At 57.2% G+C, this 18,624-nt stretch overlaps 1 protein-coding gene across 1 annotated transcript in view; it reads right to left on the bottom strand.

The window, feature by feature from the left end:
• The window catches only part of Etv6 (ets variant 6), a 53,353-nt gene that overhangs the window by 4,267 nt on the left and 30,462 nt on the right, over window positions 1–18,624 (bottom strand). The window contains exons 3-7 of the mRNA XM_013025034.1: window positions 12,828–12,992; window positions 10,209–10,343; window positions 4,841–5,380; window positions 1,037–1,179; window positions 84–184 (exon numbers count right to left, since the gene is read on the bottom strand). Coding sequence (XP_012880488.1) covers window positions 84–184; window positions 1,037–1,179; window positions 4,841–5,380; window positions 10,209–10,343; window positions 12,828–12,992 — 1,084 coding nt within the window. The remainder of the gene's footprint in view (window positions 1–83; window positions 185–1,036; window positions 1,180–4,840; window positions 5,381–10,208; window positions 10,344–12,827; window positions 12,993–18,624) is intronic.

The following is an 18,624-nucleotide window of genomic DNA, read 5'->3' as shown; positions in this document are numbered from 1 at the left end:
GGAGGAGAGGGAGGGGATGAGGAAGAGGTGGTGGAGGGAGGGAGGGGGAGGAGGAGGAGGAGGAGAGGAAGGGGAGCACTTACCTGAACAGGAGCCTCTGGCCCGGCTCCTTCTTGATAATGTTGAGCTTGTAGTAATGGCGCAGGGCTCTGGACATTTTCTCGTAGGTCATGTTTGTTCTGTTCTGTTTGGTAGGAGGAGGAAGAGAGGAAGACATGATGAAGTAAACCTCCGAAAGGCACTGGGGCAGCCATTGCAGCCAAGCTCCTGCGGTCTCGGCGTGCCCGGTGTTCCACGCGGCCCGTGCCCCTGCTCATCCTCCACGCTTCTCCGTGGGCCGTGGGCTTTCTCATGCGGGGCCACGTTCGGCCACCGCACCCCTTTGTCCGGAGGGCTGGGAGCTTTAGTGAACGCGGCCCAGCTCGAGCGGCCTCCGGAGATGTCTCACATCCTCTAACCACGCAGCAGCCGCAGCGCTCATTCTCAGGCTTGTCTCTGGCTGTTGGGTTACGGACGGGTTAAGTCCAGGTTGGGCAGCAGAAACCCAGTGGCTGTGAGCTCTGGGCTTTGGCGTGGCGAGGGAGCGGGTGTGGTGGAGCTGAGGCACCTAGCGAGGGCCTTGCCGTGCGGTCTGCCTGCCCCGGCCCCCCGCCTCGCCTGTCTCCCGGGCTCACTCGGCTGGGCCCCTGGGATGGGCTCTTCTGCGCGTCTGAACTACAGAAGACTTTGTTTTCAATTCTATTTCCTCAAAGCTCTCACACTGTTTGTTGGGAAAAGGACTGATGTCTTGCAGACAGAACAGAGATGATTGTCCTGACACCCCCTGTGGGTCACAGGACTCATGGCCCTTCCTAACGGCGGGGGGGGGGGGGCAGGGACCTGGTCCACGGAAGTGGCACAGGAGGGACACTGAGGCAGACCACCCGACGGCCCGGATGCACACACCTCCCTCTTCTGCACCGTCTGTCCTGTGAGGAATCAGGCAGCGATGGGCCCACCCCGGCCCCCTGGCTGAGGAACCCTGTGCCCCTCTTACCTTATGATTCCCCCAGAGTCGAGCCAGGCCGTTAGGATCCACGATCCGGAATATTTTGGACTCTTTGTCCTCCCATCGGATGAAGTTTTCGTACCGGCTGTCGGAGAGCAACTGGTAGACGTAATCCCAGAGCAGCCTGCAGTCTGTGGAGAGAAGGGGGTGGCTCACACCGGGGCCACGGCTTCTCATCCGTCACCAGGACCGGAATGTCTGGGCGACAGACAGCGCACAGAGCCCTAGACGACCGGGTTCTGATGGCAGCCCGAGGCCTGGGGGGGGGGGGGGGGAAGGGCGCCCTTGCCGGCAAGGCCTCCCTGCAGTTCAGACAGGGGCGGGGTCGCAGATGAGAGGCTGGAAGACAGCTGTGGCACTGGTGAGGCACTGTGGATGGGGACTGGGGTGGCTGAAAGTGGCCAAGGAGAATGGGGGGGGGGGCGGCGTGTGGGAGTTGCAGCTAGTGTGGTTTTAATGAGACACATCTTCCCGTTTGATCACAGCCTGATGGGTGCTGCGGCAGACAGACTAGGCGTTCTAACCGGTGCACAGCAGGCCTCATTTGTGGCTTGGTGGCTGGTAAGGGACCTCTGACAGAGCCAAGGACATGCTCGGCTACAGCCCTGAGGATCTGGGGGTCCAACTCTGGGCTCCTGCACTTCAGTGTGCTGGGTTAGGCTGGGTTGGCGAGCTGGGAGGGGTGGCCCGTCCGGACTAGGAAAACCCTTTTGTTGGAGACAGGGTCTCACTACGCAGCGCAGGCTGGCCTTGAGCCGCCGCCGCCCACCCAACGCTGGCATAGTAAGCAGGTGCCACTGCACCCCGGTAAGACCTGGACTTTCCCACAGCCAACATAGCAACCCCCCCCCCCCCAGGCAAGCGCCCTTCTCTGTGGTCTACACCCAAGAGGGTGGCTCCTCCCTCTCTTCGGAACAATTCAAGGGACAGGAGATGCACGAGGTGCGGTCCGAGGGTGCCAAGCTGTCAGCTCCCAGCTTTCCATGCCCCGCCCAGTTTGGTAAGTCATGTTGGGCGTGCACACACACACACACACACACACACACACGCACGCGTGCGCGCGCCACGAGACTCAAGGTCTGTGTGACCTAATGTGGTCTGTGTTCACAGAGAAGCCAGGAGCGGGTGGGCAGTCTCTGGAAAACCTTAAGACTTGCTGGAAAAATAAGATTCTACTTGACTCCTGCACTGTGAAATCCCTCTCTCTCTGTGAACAGTGCGAGGAGGAGGAAGAGGAGGAGGAAGAGAATGTGGTGCTGTCACCAGCTGAGCCTGAGCACCAGCCACAGCCTTCCGCATCCCTGCAGCCAGGTCTCCTCTCTCCTACCTGGGCCTGGGCCGTGTGATGTCAGGACGATGGAGCGTCAGCCCCTCTGCCCTCAGAGCTGGCCCCTCTGTGTCCACCCATCCCGTGGCGGATGGAGGGTGGGGGCAATCCAAGCCTCAGGACAGACCTGCCAATGTCGCCCTGGTGCAGACAGAACCACCTAGCCCACTGTCAAAGCCCTAGGAGGTGATGAGTTCCTCGGCCGGCAGAGGAACTGGCAAACGCTCACAGCCTGTACACTGCCAGCCCTGCGGCGAGGCTCGTGCTTTACTACTGGAGCCACATCTCCACTTCTGGCTTTTTTGGTGGTTAATTGGGGACCAGAGTCTCACAAACTTTCCTGCCTGTGATCCTCAGATTCGGCCTCCCAAGTGACTATTATTATTAAGGCGTGACCATCGGCTCCTGGCTCTACTTTGGTTTTAAAGCCTGTTCTATTAGATGAAAGGCCCATCTTCCTTCTGTTCCTAGATGCTCTGTAGACTGTTAGAGCTCACCTCGAATCTTCAGGCTTTGTCAATAAGATAACCTAGGAAATGATGGTCACCTCACTGGGCTCCGCCCACCACGCGCCGATGGGCCCCGCCCAGCTGCGGACATGCTGAAGCAGAGGTGGGCATTTTAGAGATACTCCTTCCTCCAATGGTCTCTTCCATGAGGGGATGATTATGAAAGGCGGTAGCTTAGATAGAATGCTGTTTTTGGCTACAGAAAGTGAGTTCTTGCTGTCTCCTGCCAGGTGAGGTTGCCCCCTGCCCCCCCCCCCCCCCCAGCTAACAGGTCCTGTAAAAACCCTTCCTGTGGCTGAGGGGAAACGCTTCCCAGCCTGCCTCTGCCTCCTCCCAGGGGCCGAGTGTGTACACACTGCACAGGGACTACAAATAGGCATGCAAGTCCCACAAAACCATCAGCTTCCAAGCCAGGTGGCTGATGCTAAGAATTCTGGGTAGGCAGGTTGAGTCATAGTGCCAGGGGAGAAGAGCGCGCTGTGCGGTCGTTCGGTGTTGTTTTAACACTCAAGTGCAGGACTTCAGGCACCAGGATAAGGACGCCAAGGGGCTGTTTTTAGTCATCTGAGCCTGGGTTCCAGCTACGAAGCAGGCGGAAGGCGACCTACGACGAGGCTGCTCTGGTGCCAGCAGGCACTGGCCACGTGTGGATTTTCTGACTGTGACACTGGGGTGAGGCCGGGCGTCTGCCCAGCGTCTGACGATGTGCGGGCTGGTTCCCCGCCGGGCATGTGACCACACGGCTCACCCCCTTAGGCAAACCGGAGTTTCCAATCTTCCCAAGCCCTTCTCCTGTTTCCCACAGCCAGGCCTGGCAGGGTGGCTGCTGTGTGTCATCTTTTAGAAACACTGCCCTCACTGCCTTCTTTTCAGGGCACTTTGATTTCTGAAAATGAGTGCAGAACCGGCCCCTACCCCGAGGGACGAAATCCCCAGGATCATCAGCCCCGCAATACCCTACCCCGCCCTCCAGGGCACACGGGCTGAGTGTGTGCAGGTGTGTGAGGTGTGGACCCCTTGCACCAAGGCCCTGCCCTGCCCTATACAGCATGCAGGCGAGTGTGTACACATTCCAGTTTAACGGGAAAGAAGGTGCTGGTATTTGACAAATAAGGTTAAAAAGTAGTAGTGAGGGACTGTGAGGAAACAACAGCCTGGAAGGTGTTGGTGTAGGAAGGGTCTGGAAGGTTTCTGACAGGTCTAAGTATAGGTGTAGAAAGGGCCAGGAAGGCTCCCTGATGGACAGATGTAGGTGTAGATATAGGAAGGCTCTCTGATGGACAGGTGTAGGTGTAGGTAGGCTCCCTGATGAACAGGTGTAGGTGTAGGAAGGCTTCCTGATGGACAGGTGTAGGTGTAGATATAGGAAGGCTCCCTGATGGACAGGTATAGGTGTAGGTGGGCTCCCTGATGAACAGGTATAGGTATTGGTGTAGGAAGACTCTCTGATGGACAGGTATAGGTGTAGGAAGGCTCTCTGATGGACAGGTGTAGGTGTAGGAAGGCTTCCTGATGGACAGGTGTAGGTGTAGATATAGGAAGGCTCCCTGATGGATAGGTATAGGTGTAGGTGGGCTCCCTGATGAACAGGTATAGGTATTGGTGTAGGAAGGCTCCCTGATGGACAGGTGTAGCTGCAGGCAGGCTCCCTGATGGACAGGTGTAGGTGCAGGCAGGCTCTCTGATGGACAGGTGTAGGTGGGCTCTCTGATGGACAGGTGCAGGTGTAGGTGGGCTCTCTGATGGACAGGTGCAGGTGTAGGCGGGCTCTCTGATGGACAGGTGCAGGTGTAGGTGGGCTCTCTGATGGACAGGTGCAGGTGCAGGCAGGCTCTCTGATGGACAGGTGCAGGTGTAGGTGGGCTCTCTGATGGACAGGTGTAGGTGCAGGTTCAAGAACGCTCCGGATGGATGCCCCTCCTGCTACCACACGCCCTGGGGCTGGCCCGCACTCACCTGCTATTCTCCCGATTGGCATGGCGTGCTCCTCTGGCGGGGACACAGACACCATGATGTGGTTCATGTACGCCAGGTCCTCGCGGTGTGACAGGTTGATGGGCTTCCCTTCCCTGTGCAGCCCGTCCTCGGACAGCCGCGACTGTTTGAAGTCCACTGTGTGCCGGGGGTTGAGGATCAGGGGGTGCATGATGGGGCTGGGCATCAGCTGGATGACGCGGGCGTTCTCGGGCCGGGGGCTGCCGGGCTTGGCGAGGGCCTCAGAGGGCGGCGAGCGGTGGTTGCTGTCCGCGGGTGACACCGACAGGGGGTAGGCCTCCTGGTGGTGGTTGTCTTGCTGCAGCCGGGGCCCCGGCGCCCGCTCGGCTGGGGACAGGCGGCGGAGCATGTTGTCCAGCGGGGACCGGAGCGGCCGCGGCTCGGGGTCGGGAGAAGGCCGGTGGTTGGTGGTGATGGGTGAGCGGTGCAGTAGCTCGATGGTGGGGGGGTTGTGGTGCAGGCTCTCCACCGTCGGCCGCGGCGTCCTCTGCACGCAGTTATCTGTGCAGTACAGGAGAGGGCGCTGGGTGCGTGCATGCTGGGGAGACCCTGTGTGGCACCAGGCTCCAGGCCCGGCCTACAGACGCTCTGCCCTGCAATCCTGGCGGCCTCTTCTGCTCCTTCCCATGCCCTCCCTTGGCTCTGCCTGTGGGCACCAAGTTCCTAAGGAATGTCTGTAGTCTCCCCCACCCTGGTGCTCTACCGCCTGGGCCATGCCCCTTGCCCTTTCTGCTTTAATTTCCACGTGGGGGTCTTGCAGGTTTGCAAGCCTCAGTGGCCCTCCTACCTACAGCTGGGAAGAAAGGTATCCACTACCACGCCTGGTGTGTTGGCTGCAATAGGGTTTTGCTAACATTTTGCCCAGAATGGCCTTGATTTGTTAATTTTTCTGCATCTCTGCCTTATGAGTAGCTGGGATTATAGGCATTACCATCCCACCTGGCCTATAAATACTCTGGTTGACTTACACTTCCATAACCAGATTTTTATATTCTCTACCTCTAGTTGTTCTGCTAATAATAACAATGATTAACAATGACTACATCCTACACATTGGATCCTCCTGTTCAAGCCTTTGGACACTCAAGCCGGATGTGCGCTGCTCCTATTTCTGGATGAGGAAACTGAGGGGCAGGCACCCCAGGCAGAGAGCTGGGGATGAGAACCCCATGTTACTCTGTCACATGGAAACGGCTCATGCCAAGATGTGCTCAAAGCACCACAGTGGCCGCTGTTCACCGAACGGCAATGGTTTTGATTAGAGAAAGCCAGTCACCAGCCATGGGACAATGTCTGCACACAGAGCTCGTCGTCACAGACATTGCTCTTGTTCACTGAGCAGAGAACTCTAGAGTAAGCCAGAGACGTCGGCCTCCTCGCTGTCCACAGAAAGAACTCACAAAGGAGACTCTAGAACACACCAGGGAATAAATGGAGACAGGGGCGGTAGTTCCTTCAACTTTCGTAATAAGAAAATGGAGATCTTTCTCGCGTTCTCTCTCTCTCCTCCTGGGGCTTGAATGCAGGGCCTGGGCACTGTCCCTAGCTCCAGGTTAGCACTCTGCCACGTGAGCTACTGCTCCACTTCTGGCTTTTTGGTGATTAATCTAAGAGTCCCAGGGATTTTCCTGGTTGGCTTTGAACTACAATCCTCAGATCTCAGCCACCTGAGAGCCTGGGATGACGGGAGTGGACCCTAATCAACAAGACAGTGGACAAAAGAAATATTGCTCGTGACGTGAAAACAGCATCTCTTGCCACCAGTGCATATTCTTTACTGCTGTAACTCCACACAAGTTCTTCATCACCGGGGTAGCTATCAGTAGGAGACTTGCTTGACACATCACAGATCTCAAAGTAATGGTAAGTAGCTAAGACAGGTTTATTCCGAACGTCTATGCATTTTCTTCTAAATGCCACTCACAGAATCCTGATCTAAAAACTAAAGGTAAGGACGACGAAGGCCAGCTATTTCCTGGATCCATTTCCTGCCTTACAAATTTCACCTGTGGGCTCTCTCAGAAGTCCTGGCCAAGCGTATGCGCTCCGGGAGGCCGAGGAGGGGAAGAACTCTCACGCCAAGGGCAAAAGAGGAACTGATGTCATGTCCTGGGGAAATTTCACTCTCTCCTGCCCAGATCTGTGGGAACAATGAGGGAAGGAGACAGCGCTCCAGATAATTCAGAGTCTACTTGTGACTCAGGATCCGGTCAGCAACAGGACTTGGAAGAACTTGATTTATTTATTTCTCCGCAGACCTGGCTGGAGGAGGAAGTACTTGATGAGGCTGATAGCATTAGAGTGGAGAAGTGGATCTGAGCGCATTTAATTCCAGGCTCCCGGTGGTCTGGGCCCCGCCCTGGTTGAGGCTGAAAGGCTGGTCTGCAAACGAGACCTTCCAAGCTTTGTTCTGGTTGGCAGAGCTGGCGCCCTGCACCGGGTGGGTGCTGGGGCTGCTACTCAGCCTACTGTGGGGAGCTGGCAGCAGGGTTCGGAAATGCCCGAGACCAGAGGGAGGCAGGCAGAGCAACTCTGGACGCCGGGGTGCACTACCCGGGCGGTGGTGCATCACCCCCCTCCCCCACCCCGCCCTGATATAGAAGCCTTCTGTTTAAATAAAACAAGGAGACTGTTCCTGACCGGCTTCCGTGTCTGTCTGCTCTTGGGAAACTGTCCTCACTGCCCAGATTCTGAGGTGCAGACGGGGCAATCACGGGAAGAGGGAGGGAAAGAGGAGTCGGCCCCCGGCTGGAGTCTCCATCTCTGAAGCTTGCCGTCTGCCCGCTCCAAGCCGCTCTCCCTGGATCTCTGGGAGACGCCGGGCTCCTCCTCATGAAACAACCCTGGCGTTCTGGAAGGTGCCCGCAGTTCCCACTTTTGGCTTAACTGGCACAGTCTCTTGTCTCTCTCTCCTTGGAATTCCTGGAAACTCCATGCAACCAACTCATGTCCTAAGTAACGAATGCTTAGTGAATCTAAAACACAAACTGCCTGTCTGTGGTGGAAGTCATGGGCTCTGCCGGGGATGTGGGCACCGGGCAAGGCCCGGAGGTGTCCGTGTGGCACTCCTGGCTTCGTGGCTCCTGCCTGGGCTCCTCATCCCAGCACCCCGGGTAGATGAGCGCAGACTCTGAAGGATGCAGAGCCCCAGTCCTCATCCCCAGGGAACCGCCTCCCGCCAGAGATCCAAGGGCTTCTGGAGCCCTCGTTCCCACTCTTCTGATTCACCAGAGGCCCGCTGTCCACCCCCGCTCTGCACAGCAAACCAAGCCGCTGGGACAGAGGTCATACTGCCCTGGGCCAGGAAACAGGAAGAAGAGCCTCTACTTCCCCATCATTTTAGAGTAGAAACAGGAAGCTGGGCAGGAAGAAGAGGCTTTGCTCCCTCGGCCTTTGGGCGGAGGCAGGAAGTGAGGACAGGTCTGTCCTGCAGTGGGGCGGCTCGCCCTCTGCTGCCGCCATGTTCAAGAGCTGGTGAGGTTCCTGTCATCTGGGTCCCCCCCGCCCCCACCACGCCACCAGCCAGTGTTGCCCACAGCGGGCTCTGTTCTGCGAGTACTGAATGTTAGGTCTGCCTGAGAGAAATGGCCCCTTCCCTTGGCTTTCTCCCTGTGCACCAAGTAAGTCCCTGCCCAGCACCTGTAACATGGAACTGGGGGGCCTGGGGGCAGTGGGAGCTCCCCAGGCTCCGAGGTCACCGCTGCTGTGCGGCTGGAGGCTTGCTCTCTCCCTCTCAATAAACCTTCTTCCCTTGAACCGTGTGCGAGTCTCCTTTCAGCACCCCTTCTACTGCAGACCGGCCGGCCCTTCCAATGCATCGCTGCAGGCGGTGCCAGCTCACCGAGCCCGAGGGGAAGGGGGTGACGATGGTGGAGGGGGCACAGGCCTTGGCCACGCATGTCCGTTCAGACATCTGAAGTGGAGGTAGGGGGAACCCCGCTATCATAGGGCACGGCTCACAAGGGCAAAGGACAGGGACACCTGCTCATCACCAGAGGCGGCTGAAACTCAAGCAGTGTAAGAACCACCAAATAGTGGCAATGGCTAATGGCTCTATGCTTGTTATCAGATGGGCTCGAGCCAGGAAAGCCTATCCGTATGTGGAGTATGGCGTACTCAACCTGCACATATATGACCTACATGGATACACGTGCAGTCATGCATGCACACATTGACATGGATATGTGAATACGCATGTGTGCACACACAGATCTGGATATGCACACATGATCCGCACGGATATGTGTGCATACCTGTATAAACACACCACTGCATACATATTCGTATTCTCAGGCAAGTCAATAGCAACACAAGCAGACCTGTGCCAGCACACTTCTCTGTGTATCTCCATAATGGAGATAGGAATCTCATGTGCTTTCCCTTTCTAGGCTGGCTGTGAACTGTGATCTTCAGAGCCCAGCCTCCTCAGCAGCTTGGACTGCAGGTGTGAGCCACGATGCCTGACTTGCTGGGAGCTGGGTGTGAGATGGAGCTGCCTGGTCCGCAGGTTAACCTGACCCTGGTCGGTCCCTCACACCAATACCCCCTGCTCGCTACAGCACTTGCGTACTCGGTCTGTGAGGAGCTCTTAGAGCGAGACAGCGTTTCTGAATGGAAGGGCACGTATAGAGAACGATGGATGGGTCTACTCACGAGTGAAGTCAGGCTGGCAGCATGGCTCCACAGGAGAGCACCTGCCTGGCAAGTGCAAGGGCCTGAGTTCAAACCCCAGTACCGCCCCAGACTCCCGAGTCAGCCAAACCAACAAAGAAACCCAAACAGAAACCACGGAGCAGGAGCCAACTCGGGGCCTCCAGCCCTGCAGGGATGAGGTGGAGAGGACACTGCTGGGAAAGCCGGGTGGACGGGCCCGCAGCGGGGTCACTAGGGGGATACGTGCGGGTGGACAGGGACGAATGGCCCCGTCCTGTGATTTTTATGCACGTATTCCTTGGCTTTCATCCCAAATGGAGAGCAGGGGCCACCTCACAGCTATTTCCCAGACTGAGGGGCGCAGTCATTTCCCTGACATGTTCTCCACATCTCTGCTGCCCTCCAGGGCTCCCCGGAGGGCGCCCCCCCCATAGGAAACCCACTCTGCATGCTGTGCCAGGGTGTGGCCCGCCCCTACCTATACGGTGACCGCTACCAGAGCCCGTTTTCCCATGCTCGTGGCCGTCTCTCCCTGCTTCACACCGTGTCGTGAAACATCGTCTGCTCTATGCTACCGGGACTGTCCAGCCATCTCTCCTGTCTTACCGCGGGCCTCGACGTCATGGCCGGATGTGCACGGAAGGGGCGTGGGGGAGTCTGGCGGGCACAGGCCTACCTTCCTCATGGTTTTGGTGCAGGAGCGTGTCCGGCTGGGTGTGCATCGCGTTTCCCGGGTGGAAGTAGGGGGAGAAGAGGAACCGGGGCTTCCGCTGCTTCAGAATGTGCTGTAGGAGTTCGTACAGCACATCGCCTGCACAGGCAAAGAAAGGCATGGGGTTAGGGAGCAGCATGGCGGCGCTGGGGCCACCTGGCACAATGGAGAGGAAACCAGTGCAAAGCAGGGCTGGAGTGGGGTTCAAGGGCTGGAGCGCCAGCCTGGTAATCTCAAAGCCGAGTTCAAACCTTAGCATGAGAAGAAAAAGCCAGGTTTAAAAAAGGGGCAAACCAGAAAGAAAACTTAATCCACCCACAAACCTATGTCTAAGAGAGAGATCAGTCTTGGTAAGGCCACGTGGGGCTGGAGCTAAGGCCCCTAACAGTTCCGTTCCTCTTCTGGGCGCAATGAGGCGCCGCTGGTTCTCAATGTGACTTACCATCTGCCTAAGAATGAGCATCAGAGCTTTGGAGGAAAGTTACATTGTCCTGGCTTTGTGCGGCTAGCTCTGCCTGCACTTCCGGCTGTGCTAATGATTGAAGTCGTTAGGGAAGAGGATCTTTCTGCTCTAATCCAACTCGAGGTTCTTCACAGAAAATGTTCTTCCATGGAGATTTCTCTACAGGGAGGGAAGCAGGCCTTTCTGACCCAGGCCAGCTCCAGCCGGAAACAAAGGAGAAGAGAACACTTCACCACCGAGGGCAGTGATGCGGATCAAGCTCTAGAAGAACTGGTACATTCTGGAACGCTTCCCTTCCAAAAATACATCTGTCAGCCCCTGGCGGAGGGCCGGGACTGGCTGGAGCTTTGGCCCTTCAAGGGTGGCTGAGTAGCTGATTAGCAAAAACACAGGGGGCCACCCCCACCCCCAGGCCTAGAGCCAAGGGTACAGGTGGAGGTTCCGGGGATCTAGGACCATCAGGAAAAAGCCTCAAGCCTCTGACATCCCTGTGTGTCAACAACACCCCCAACAATGGGCGTTTGTCTCTAATTTTAGCTGCTTTTAAACAGATACTTTAATGAACAACTTAATTTAACTGCATATTTTTGGGCTGTAGATATTGCTACTCTTTCCCTCTCCAAACCTGGGAAACTGGCCATACCGATTCCTTTCTTGCTTTCTTCCCTCCCTCCTCTGCCCCTTTGTCCCAGATGAAGCCCCTGACTTCTCTCTCCCTCCTCCTCCCCTCCAGAACGCTGCCCCTGGCTGCTCCTTCCTCTTTCTCCACCTCTGACCTTTGGGAGCTGGGTATAACCACTGCCTCTGCTTTGCTATGATTCGACGGAGACTCAAGAACCCTGGACAGCACAGCTCTGGGGGTTTTTGTTGGGGGGAGACGGGCAGGGGGCAGGCAGCGACCACGCTTTTGGGAAGGTAGCTGCCCAGGCGGAACTTGTAGGAGACCAGGGGACCCCCGGCCTGCTGGGGACGCTGAGACTTGTCGTCATGGTGACGGCTCTGAGGAGAAGGGGACTCGGAGCCTGAAATACAGTCCTATTTTAATGGCTCGTATTTTAATCTCAAACAAAAATAAGTCCCTAATCAACACTTTTGGTTTTTGAGTTTTGGGCTCTGTGGAAGGATCAGCTTCCTAAACTTTTCCTAATTGACTTTGCCTCATGCGTGCTGGATCTGATCAATGTTTTATTTCGGTAATATGCAGACTAGAAAACAAAAAAACATTTAAAAATACATCTTGATGATTACTACTACTAAAAAAGAACGGTGGGTAATTAGCAGGCCCATTTTGGAGGGGGAGGTCAGGAAATGTAAATTTAGTGTCTGAGAGTGTCAGAGCTCCTCGCGCCAGCCCGGGCGCCGTGACGTCCCCAGCCCTCCGCAGAACAGATGCCGCTGTGCGGGCTAGACGAACAGGGCGAATGAAGAGAGGGCTGGAGCGGCGGGAGCCACCTTCTCACCTATGTTTGCAGCGGGAAGTGGGCCACACAGTGGTGTGGTCTGTGCAGGAGCTGGAATCAGCAGCAAGCACTTGTCCTTTGACAACTCTAGACCTGTCTCTTCATGTACAAAAAGGCAGGCAAGGTAGGGGTCGGAGGTATGGCTCGGTCGAGTGCCAGCCAGGGAGCGAAAGCATCAGGTGCCAAGCTTGAGTCCCAGTCTTGGACCAAAAAAAAAAAAAGATGGGGGCTGGGAAGGTGGCTCAGTGGTAGAGCGCTTGCCTTGCATGCCTGAGGCCCTGGGTTCGATTCTCCAGCACCATATAAGCAAAAAGTAAAAAGTCGGAAGTGGCGCTGTGGCTCAAGTGGTAGAGCGGTAGCCTTGAGCTGAAGAGCTGAGGGACAGTGCCCAGGCCCAGAGTTCAGGCCCCACGACTGGACCCTCCCAAAAAAGAAAAAAAAAAGATGGCAACATAGGCCAAGCATGGTGGCTTACACCTGTAATCCCAGCTACTCACGAGGCTCCAGCTTGTCAGGTCAGGAGGGCGCGGGATTCAAGGCCGCCGCAGCCTGGGCTACTGACCTGCCTCACGGCTTGTGTGGGGGGTCCGGGGCCTAGCACACACCCCTCGGAACTGCAGGCCCACCTGTGCCCCAGCCCCCCTCCCCTGTCTGGCTCACCTGAGCCCGGAGAACGGTAACGGAAGTCCTCTTTGGTCAGCAGCAGGAGGGCCTTGCCGTTCATCTCGAATGTGTTGCTCTCGATTGGCCGTAAGGAGAACTCGTTCTCAGCCCACTTGAGCCACTGGGCTACGTCGTCCCTGCTCCAGTAGATCGGCTGCAGGCCTGCAGGAGACAAAGCTCTGCTCAGCATGGTCTGCATCCACTTCCTGGCCTCTGGTCAGCGCACAGGCTCTCTGCCTGCAGTCAGCCCCGGTGTCCACGTCTTGAGGCCCTGCGTCTGCTTCCCAGCCTCTGGTAACGCCGCCAGCTACACTTCCAAAGGCACTATGCTGGAAGCCCGACTTGCAGAGTGATAACCACTTTATACCACTACTTCGCAGCAACAAACCAACAAACCCTCTGGCCTCTTGGAGGGCTCCGGCGTGCGGTCAGGCAGAGAGAGGGGCGCACTGTCCACCTGGAGTGTCTGTATCAGGAGGTCTCACGCCCTGGCCCACGTGTGGTGCACCTCCCCCCCTCCCCCCCAGCATCATGACCAACGTGCGGTGAAGGGGGTCCAGGAGTTGGGCTGAGCTGAGAAGGCAGGCCGGGTGGAAGAGTGTGCTCACCCTGGCTCTCCTACCACTGAACTAAGGCTCCTGGGTGGCCGAGTGGGTGCGGGGTTAGGGGCCCCTTTTTATTTTTCTGCCAGACCTTGGGCTTAATAAACTCAGGGCCTGGGTGCTGTCTGTGGGCTTCTTTTGCTCAAGGCTAGCACTCTACCACTTGAGCCACAGCACCACCTCCCGCTTTTTCTGTGTGTGTGGTACTGAGGAATTGAACCCAGGGCTTCATGCATGTTAGGCGAGCACTCTACCACTGAGCCACCTGCCCAGTCCCCGAATTTAGCCTTTTTCAAAGGTGCTTTTCATCGTGTACCAAACGAGGCACGAGGGCTACAGTGTGGACACGGGGCAGGAGGTGTGCGTGCGACATGTGTGCATGTTACAAGGTCACTGAGGTTGAATGAATGGACCTTGTCCCCAGGAAATATTCTCACATGAGGACCCCAGGACCTGTGCACAGGACCACCTATACCCCAGGACACAAGTTACTTCACTTCTGCGACCAGCCTGGAGTCCAGTGTCTTTAGGAAAGGACAAAGGAGTATAGTGGAGAAGGCAGAGGAGGAGGGCGGAGGAGGTGAGCGGAGGAGGCGCTGGAAGACAGCAAAAGAGGTGACAGTTGGTGCTGCCACGGACTTGCTTCACAGAACCCTAGGAGTGCACCTGTTGGCATACCCTGACCTCCAGCCCATCTTCGTCATTTCTCTTGAATGACTGATTTTCTTCCTGCCTTCTGCTTTTCTTGAAAATGTGCCATTTGGGCAGATTGGTGGCTCACGCCTGTAGTCCTAGCTACTCAAGAGGCTGAGATCTGAAGATCACAGTTGGAAGCCAGACCAGGCAGGAAAGTCTGTGAGACTCTTCCAACCAAACTTCCCACCAAAAAGATGGATGTGGAGCTCATGTGGTAGAGGCCACCAGCCTTGGGTGAAAGAAAAAGGTCAGGGATGGTGCCCAGGCCCCGAGTTCAAGACCACTCCCTGCTGACCTCCACGGTGGCCCTTGCTCGGCTGGTAGCTGAACGACACGACAATTTCTCTACACTTCCTCAGAGCTAAGGAGTTGCCACACCGGGAACGCAGAGACAGTGTTTGGAGAATGCATGTGTCTGTCTGGGGGGCTCTGGGGCATCAGAACGAGGGGCGATCTCAGTGACTATCTGCTTTCCTGGTGGGGAAGAGCCACTGGGGACCGACCCAACAAAGAGCCCACGCCACGGCTGCATGTGCACACCAGCTACACACAGTGCAGTCCGTGGCTGGGGTCTCTGCACACTAGACTTCTGTTGACGCTCCTCTCGGAGCCAGCCCTTCCCGCCCACTGTGACAAATCGCAGCTTCCAAGAAACGGGGTTTCATCACGGATGTCCCACACAAGCCTCGTGGAAGGGTCAGTGTCTCTGAGGAGCTGCAGGGTGTGGGCCAGGCCCAGGCCCGGGAGCCCCCACTGCCCTCTCCCCCTCAATTTTCATCAGGGCCCCTTCTGGAACACGGGGTTTATCCCGAAGAGCCAGGCCCCATCTCCGCACACGGTGGTGTGTGTACTGATGATTTTTCTAAATGGTCTTTGAAAGGCAGCCCTTGGAAACTCTGCCAGAAACAAATCGATCTGAAAGACTCAGGCTGAATTACTGAGCTTTGGCAAAAGGAAATAAATCTTGTCCATTCCCGCGCCGCGCCTGTGGCTCTGGCTTCCAGGAAGAAACGCTGTTCTTTCCGGAAAGGAAGCCTGGACGTCTCCCCAGGCCTCCCCGCCCTTCCTCTCCGTCCCCAGACGAAAACTCTTCACTTTCTTTGCTCCTTTGCCTCAATGTGTGTCTGAATCAGCAATGCCCAGGGTCTGCAGCATGGCGGCCCGAGATCCAACTCCTGTTTTTCTAATCAAAACTTTCCTGGGGTGCAAAGCTGACTTGGAGGTGCAAAGCGGAAGGATTGTGCTTACAGATGCTGGGGCCAGCGCCAGGATGGGGTGGTGGCCACCCTGGCTGATGCTGGAGATGGACGGATGAGGGACAGTGCGGGAAAGGGGGCTTCCTGCGGGGCATCTGCCACTCCGTTCGTTTCAGCTGAGCACCTTCACCTGGCCGGGCTCCTGGGAATTCACACCTTGAGGACCCCAGCCCCCCCGTGCCGTGCCTGATGCCTAGCGTGGCGCGTGGTCCAGCAGGAGGAGAAGAATATGAAGGCGCACACAAGTCCACGCACAGCCGCAGGGGACTTTCTGGAGGGAAGGGTGGGGTGCAGCCTGACACCCCACAGGGCTCAGGGTAAGGGGACCCGCAGAACCGGGCTTGCTCTTGACCGTGTGCCCCTTGTTTCTGTTGCCAAGGTCCCGTCTACCTCCTAGCCCCCTTCCCAGCCCGCGTCCATCGGCGGGCCTAGCCCCTGTACCCAGGGCACCGAGGTTTCGCCGTCTTTGTGGTCCAGCCCTCTCCGCCCATTTGTCCCCTGCAGCCTGTTCTCAGCTCTAACCCTGCTGAACCCTGGCCCCCTTCTGCCCCTCCCTACGGGCCTCATCTCACCTAGAGAGCAAACGCCTCAGGATGAGCTTCCATCTCCCTGCCCGTGCCCACAGCCACGCGTTCCCTCGCACGAGCCCCAGCGGCCTCCACCCCAGGTGACGCCGCTGCCCGACACTTCCGGAGCGCGTTACCTCCCCCACTTCCGGCTCATCATTGTACCGCCCATCCCGTGTGGTGCTCACTCTCATCAGCAGGACAACACACACCTTTGCCTGGATTTCTGGGGCCTCCGTTGTGCCTCAAGCGTGGGGGGGCAGTGGAGGAATGCACAGGCATTTCTGAGCGAATGGGAAGCTGACCCGCCCCCAGACGGGACAGCACGGTGGTTAGGCAGGAGGTCTCAGAATCAGGTGTCCTGGGTTCAAATCCAGTCTCCCGACTGGTTTGTCCAGTGACCTTGGGCAAGGTTCCTTTCTTCACTGTTGGTGCCTCAGTTTCCTCTTCTATCAAATGGGGATGGCAGCGGGGCCTCCACAGGGGGGCTGTGCCCTGTGTGGGATGCACATAAAGCCCTCGGAGCAGAAACAGGCACAGATGAAGCATTGATCAGTGTCTCCTGCTATCAGGAAGGGCCTGGCCTGAGGACAGAGCCACCGAGGGACGCCATCAAGGGCGTAACAGAACCAGCATTGTCCCCGCTGCCGTGGGGAAGGGGGGAGGGGATGAGTCAGGCGCAAGCAAGGCTGGTACAGTGCTGGGGAAACAGAGGAGAGTAACTTGAGATGAATTCAACGCAAGGAGTCACTGACAAAACCCGGCTCTGCCCGCCACACCCAGGTGGACCAGTGCCGTCCACGCCAGGGCCGGGGGAGACACGACATGCTAACCCGTTGATATGGGGTCACTGTGAGCTTACAAGATGAACTCTTAGAGAATGGGACCGCGGGAGGCAGGACAGGGAGCCGGGTGTCCTTCAGCCCTGGCAGAGCGGGCACAGGCGGCGGGCGGGTGGCCAAGTGTGTCCAGTGGACTTGGTCTCTGGGGATGGGAGCCAGGGCAGAGGCGCAGGCCGGAGCTGGGGAATAAGCATGTGCCGGTGTGGATAACTCCAGATCTTGCCTAGCAAGGCAAAAAAGAGGCAGGGTGGAGGAGAGAGCGAAGGAGAAGGCAATCTCGCTGTGGCAGCTGACCAGGGCACCCTGGATGTTATCGGGGAGCTGGCCATGGCCTGGGCAAGGAGCGTACACCCAGCAAAGCAAAAACCCGCACCCTCTAAAGACTGACGGTAGGCGAGTCATGGTCTCCTTTGTGCAATGGAACAAATCAGAGCCACCCCAGGGTTTAGTGAGAACACATCGTGTTCTCAGAAATCTCCCCTAAGAATTCCCCTGCCCCTCCGGGGGCCTGGCCGGAGATCAAACCCTCTGTGCCACTGTAAAAACAAAAACTAGAATTTGCCTCCCCAAGTTTGAGGTCCAATCATTTATAGGTTGAACCATAAATAAAAGCATAAAACAGCTGGGTTTGGCACTTCTGAGGAGCCTCCATGCCAAGAGCTCTTCTGAACAGGCTTTAATCTCTGGTTCCTGAGTGGGCAATTCGGGGTCTTAACTGAACCGTGGGGTCATGGTTACAAACATCAGCTGTCACCATGCTGCTGAAATTTATAATGTGCCTGCTAATGATGCCTCTGAGATTCGCAGAAAATCAGATAATAGCGGCTTTACTGTAAGCAGGACGGTTAGAAGAATCAATGCCTTTTCCCAAACAGCCAGAGTCATTTCTAGGAAGTAATTCATGCGCCACGCGGGCCGGGCAGCACTGACTGCCTGGGAGGTTCCCGGAGCCCAGGGACGAGGGTCTCTACGTTTTCTCGCTGTATTGTTGCCAACCTGTGTCCAGGGCTCCCCATGTCCAAGCCCCCACCCCAGGGAGTCCTTCAAGGTCATGAGCAGGGGGTCTTCTGTACAGCCCCTTGGGCTGGATTTGGTTATGAGTTTTGGGGAAGAGTCAGAAAGAGGAGGGCAGGTGCGAGGTGGGTGGGTCGGGGAGACCGCAGGCCAGGCCGGCCTCCAAGGTCCAGCCCCATTGCCCGGAGTCAGCCACATCAATGCCTTGTGGGTGACCCAGGCCCTTGGGCAGCCTGTGGCTCAGTGACCCGTGGGGCAGAGCACAGAAGTGCCCTGGGGAAAAGAAGTGGGGAGGGAAGGGAACAGTGGAGAAGCTGATTTCCTGGTTGTCTTCTCCACAGTCCACCTTCCCTGTGGGGGTGGGGTGGAAGTAGGGGTGGGGTGGGGGAAGGAGTCTTGGCCACGCCCCTGCTCTGCAGCTCCACAGCTCGGGTTCCCGGCCTCCCACTGGACAGAAATAAAGAACGGCTGTTCAGGAGCAGCTCTAGGGCAGATTTCTATTTTCCCCCGTGGCCGAGACACGGATTTCAAACACAACGCAAACCAGCACGGGAGAGACGAAACCCCTTAAACCTTCATGCCCCCCGCTGCGCCCCACAGCGAGGCCACAGCAGCCTGTGTTGGGTCAGGACCAGGCTCTCTGGGAGTCGCAGGGTCTGTGGTCACTGTGAGCTGGGTGGGGTCCGGGGAGGCCGCCTGGCTGGGAAGCAGGGGAGCCCCCCCAGTGACACACGGGGTCCCCCTATGCTCCCCGAAGCTATGTCAGAGAGGCAGGAAGTGTGCTGGGGTGCATGACGGAGCACAGGAGGGGCCAGGGC

Source organism: Dipodomys ordii, unplaced genomic scaffold (genome assembly GCF_000151885.1).
Source record: "Dipodomys ordii isolate 6190 unplaced genomic scaffold, Dord_2.0 Scaffold81, whole genome shotgun sequence".
In the NCBI taxonomy this organism is placed as follows: Eukaryota; Metazoa; Chordata; class Mammalia; order Rodentia; family Heteromyidae; genus Dipodomys; species Dipodomys ordii.
The sequence above is the reverse complement of the archived record's forward strand: the minus strand, read 5'-3'. Positions and strand labels throughout refer to the sequence as shown.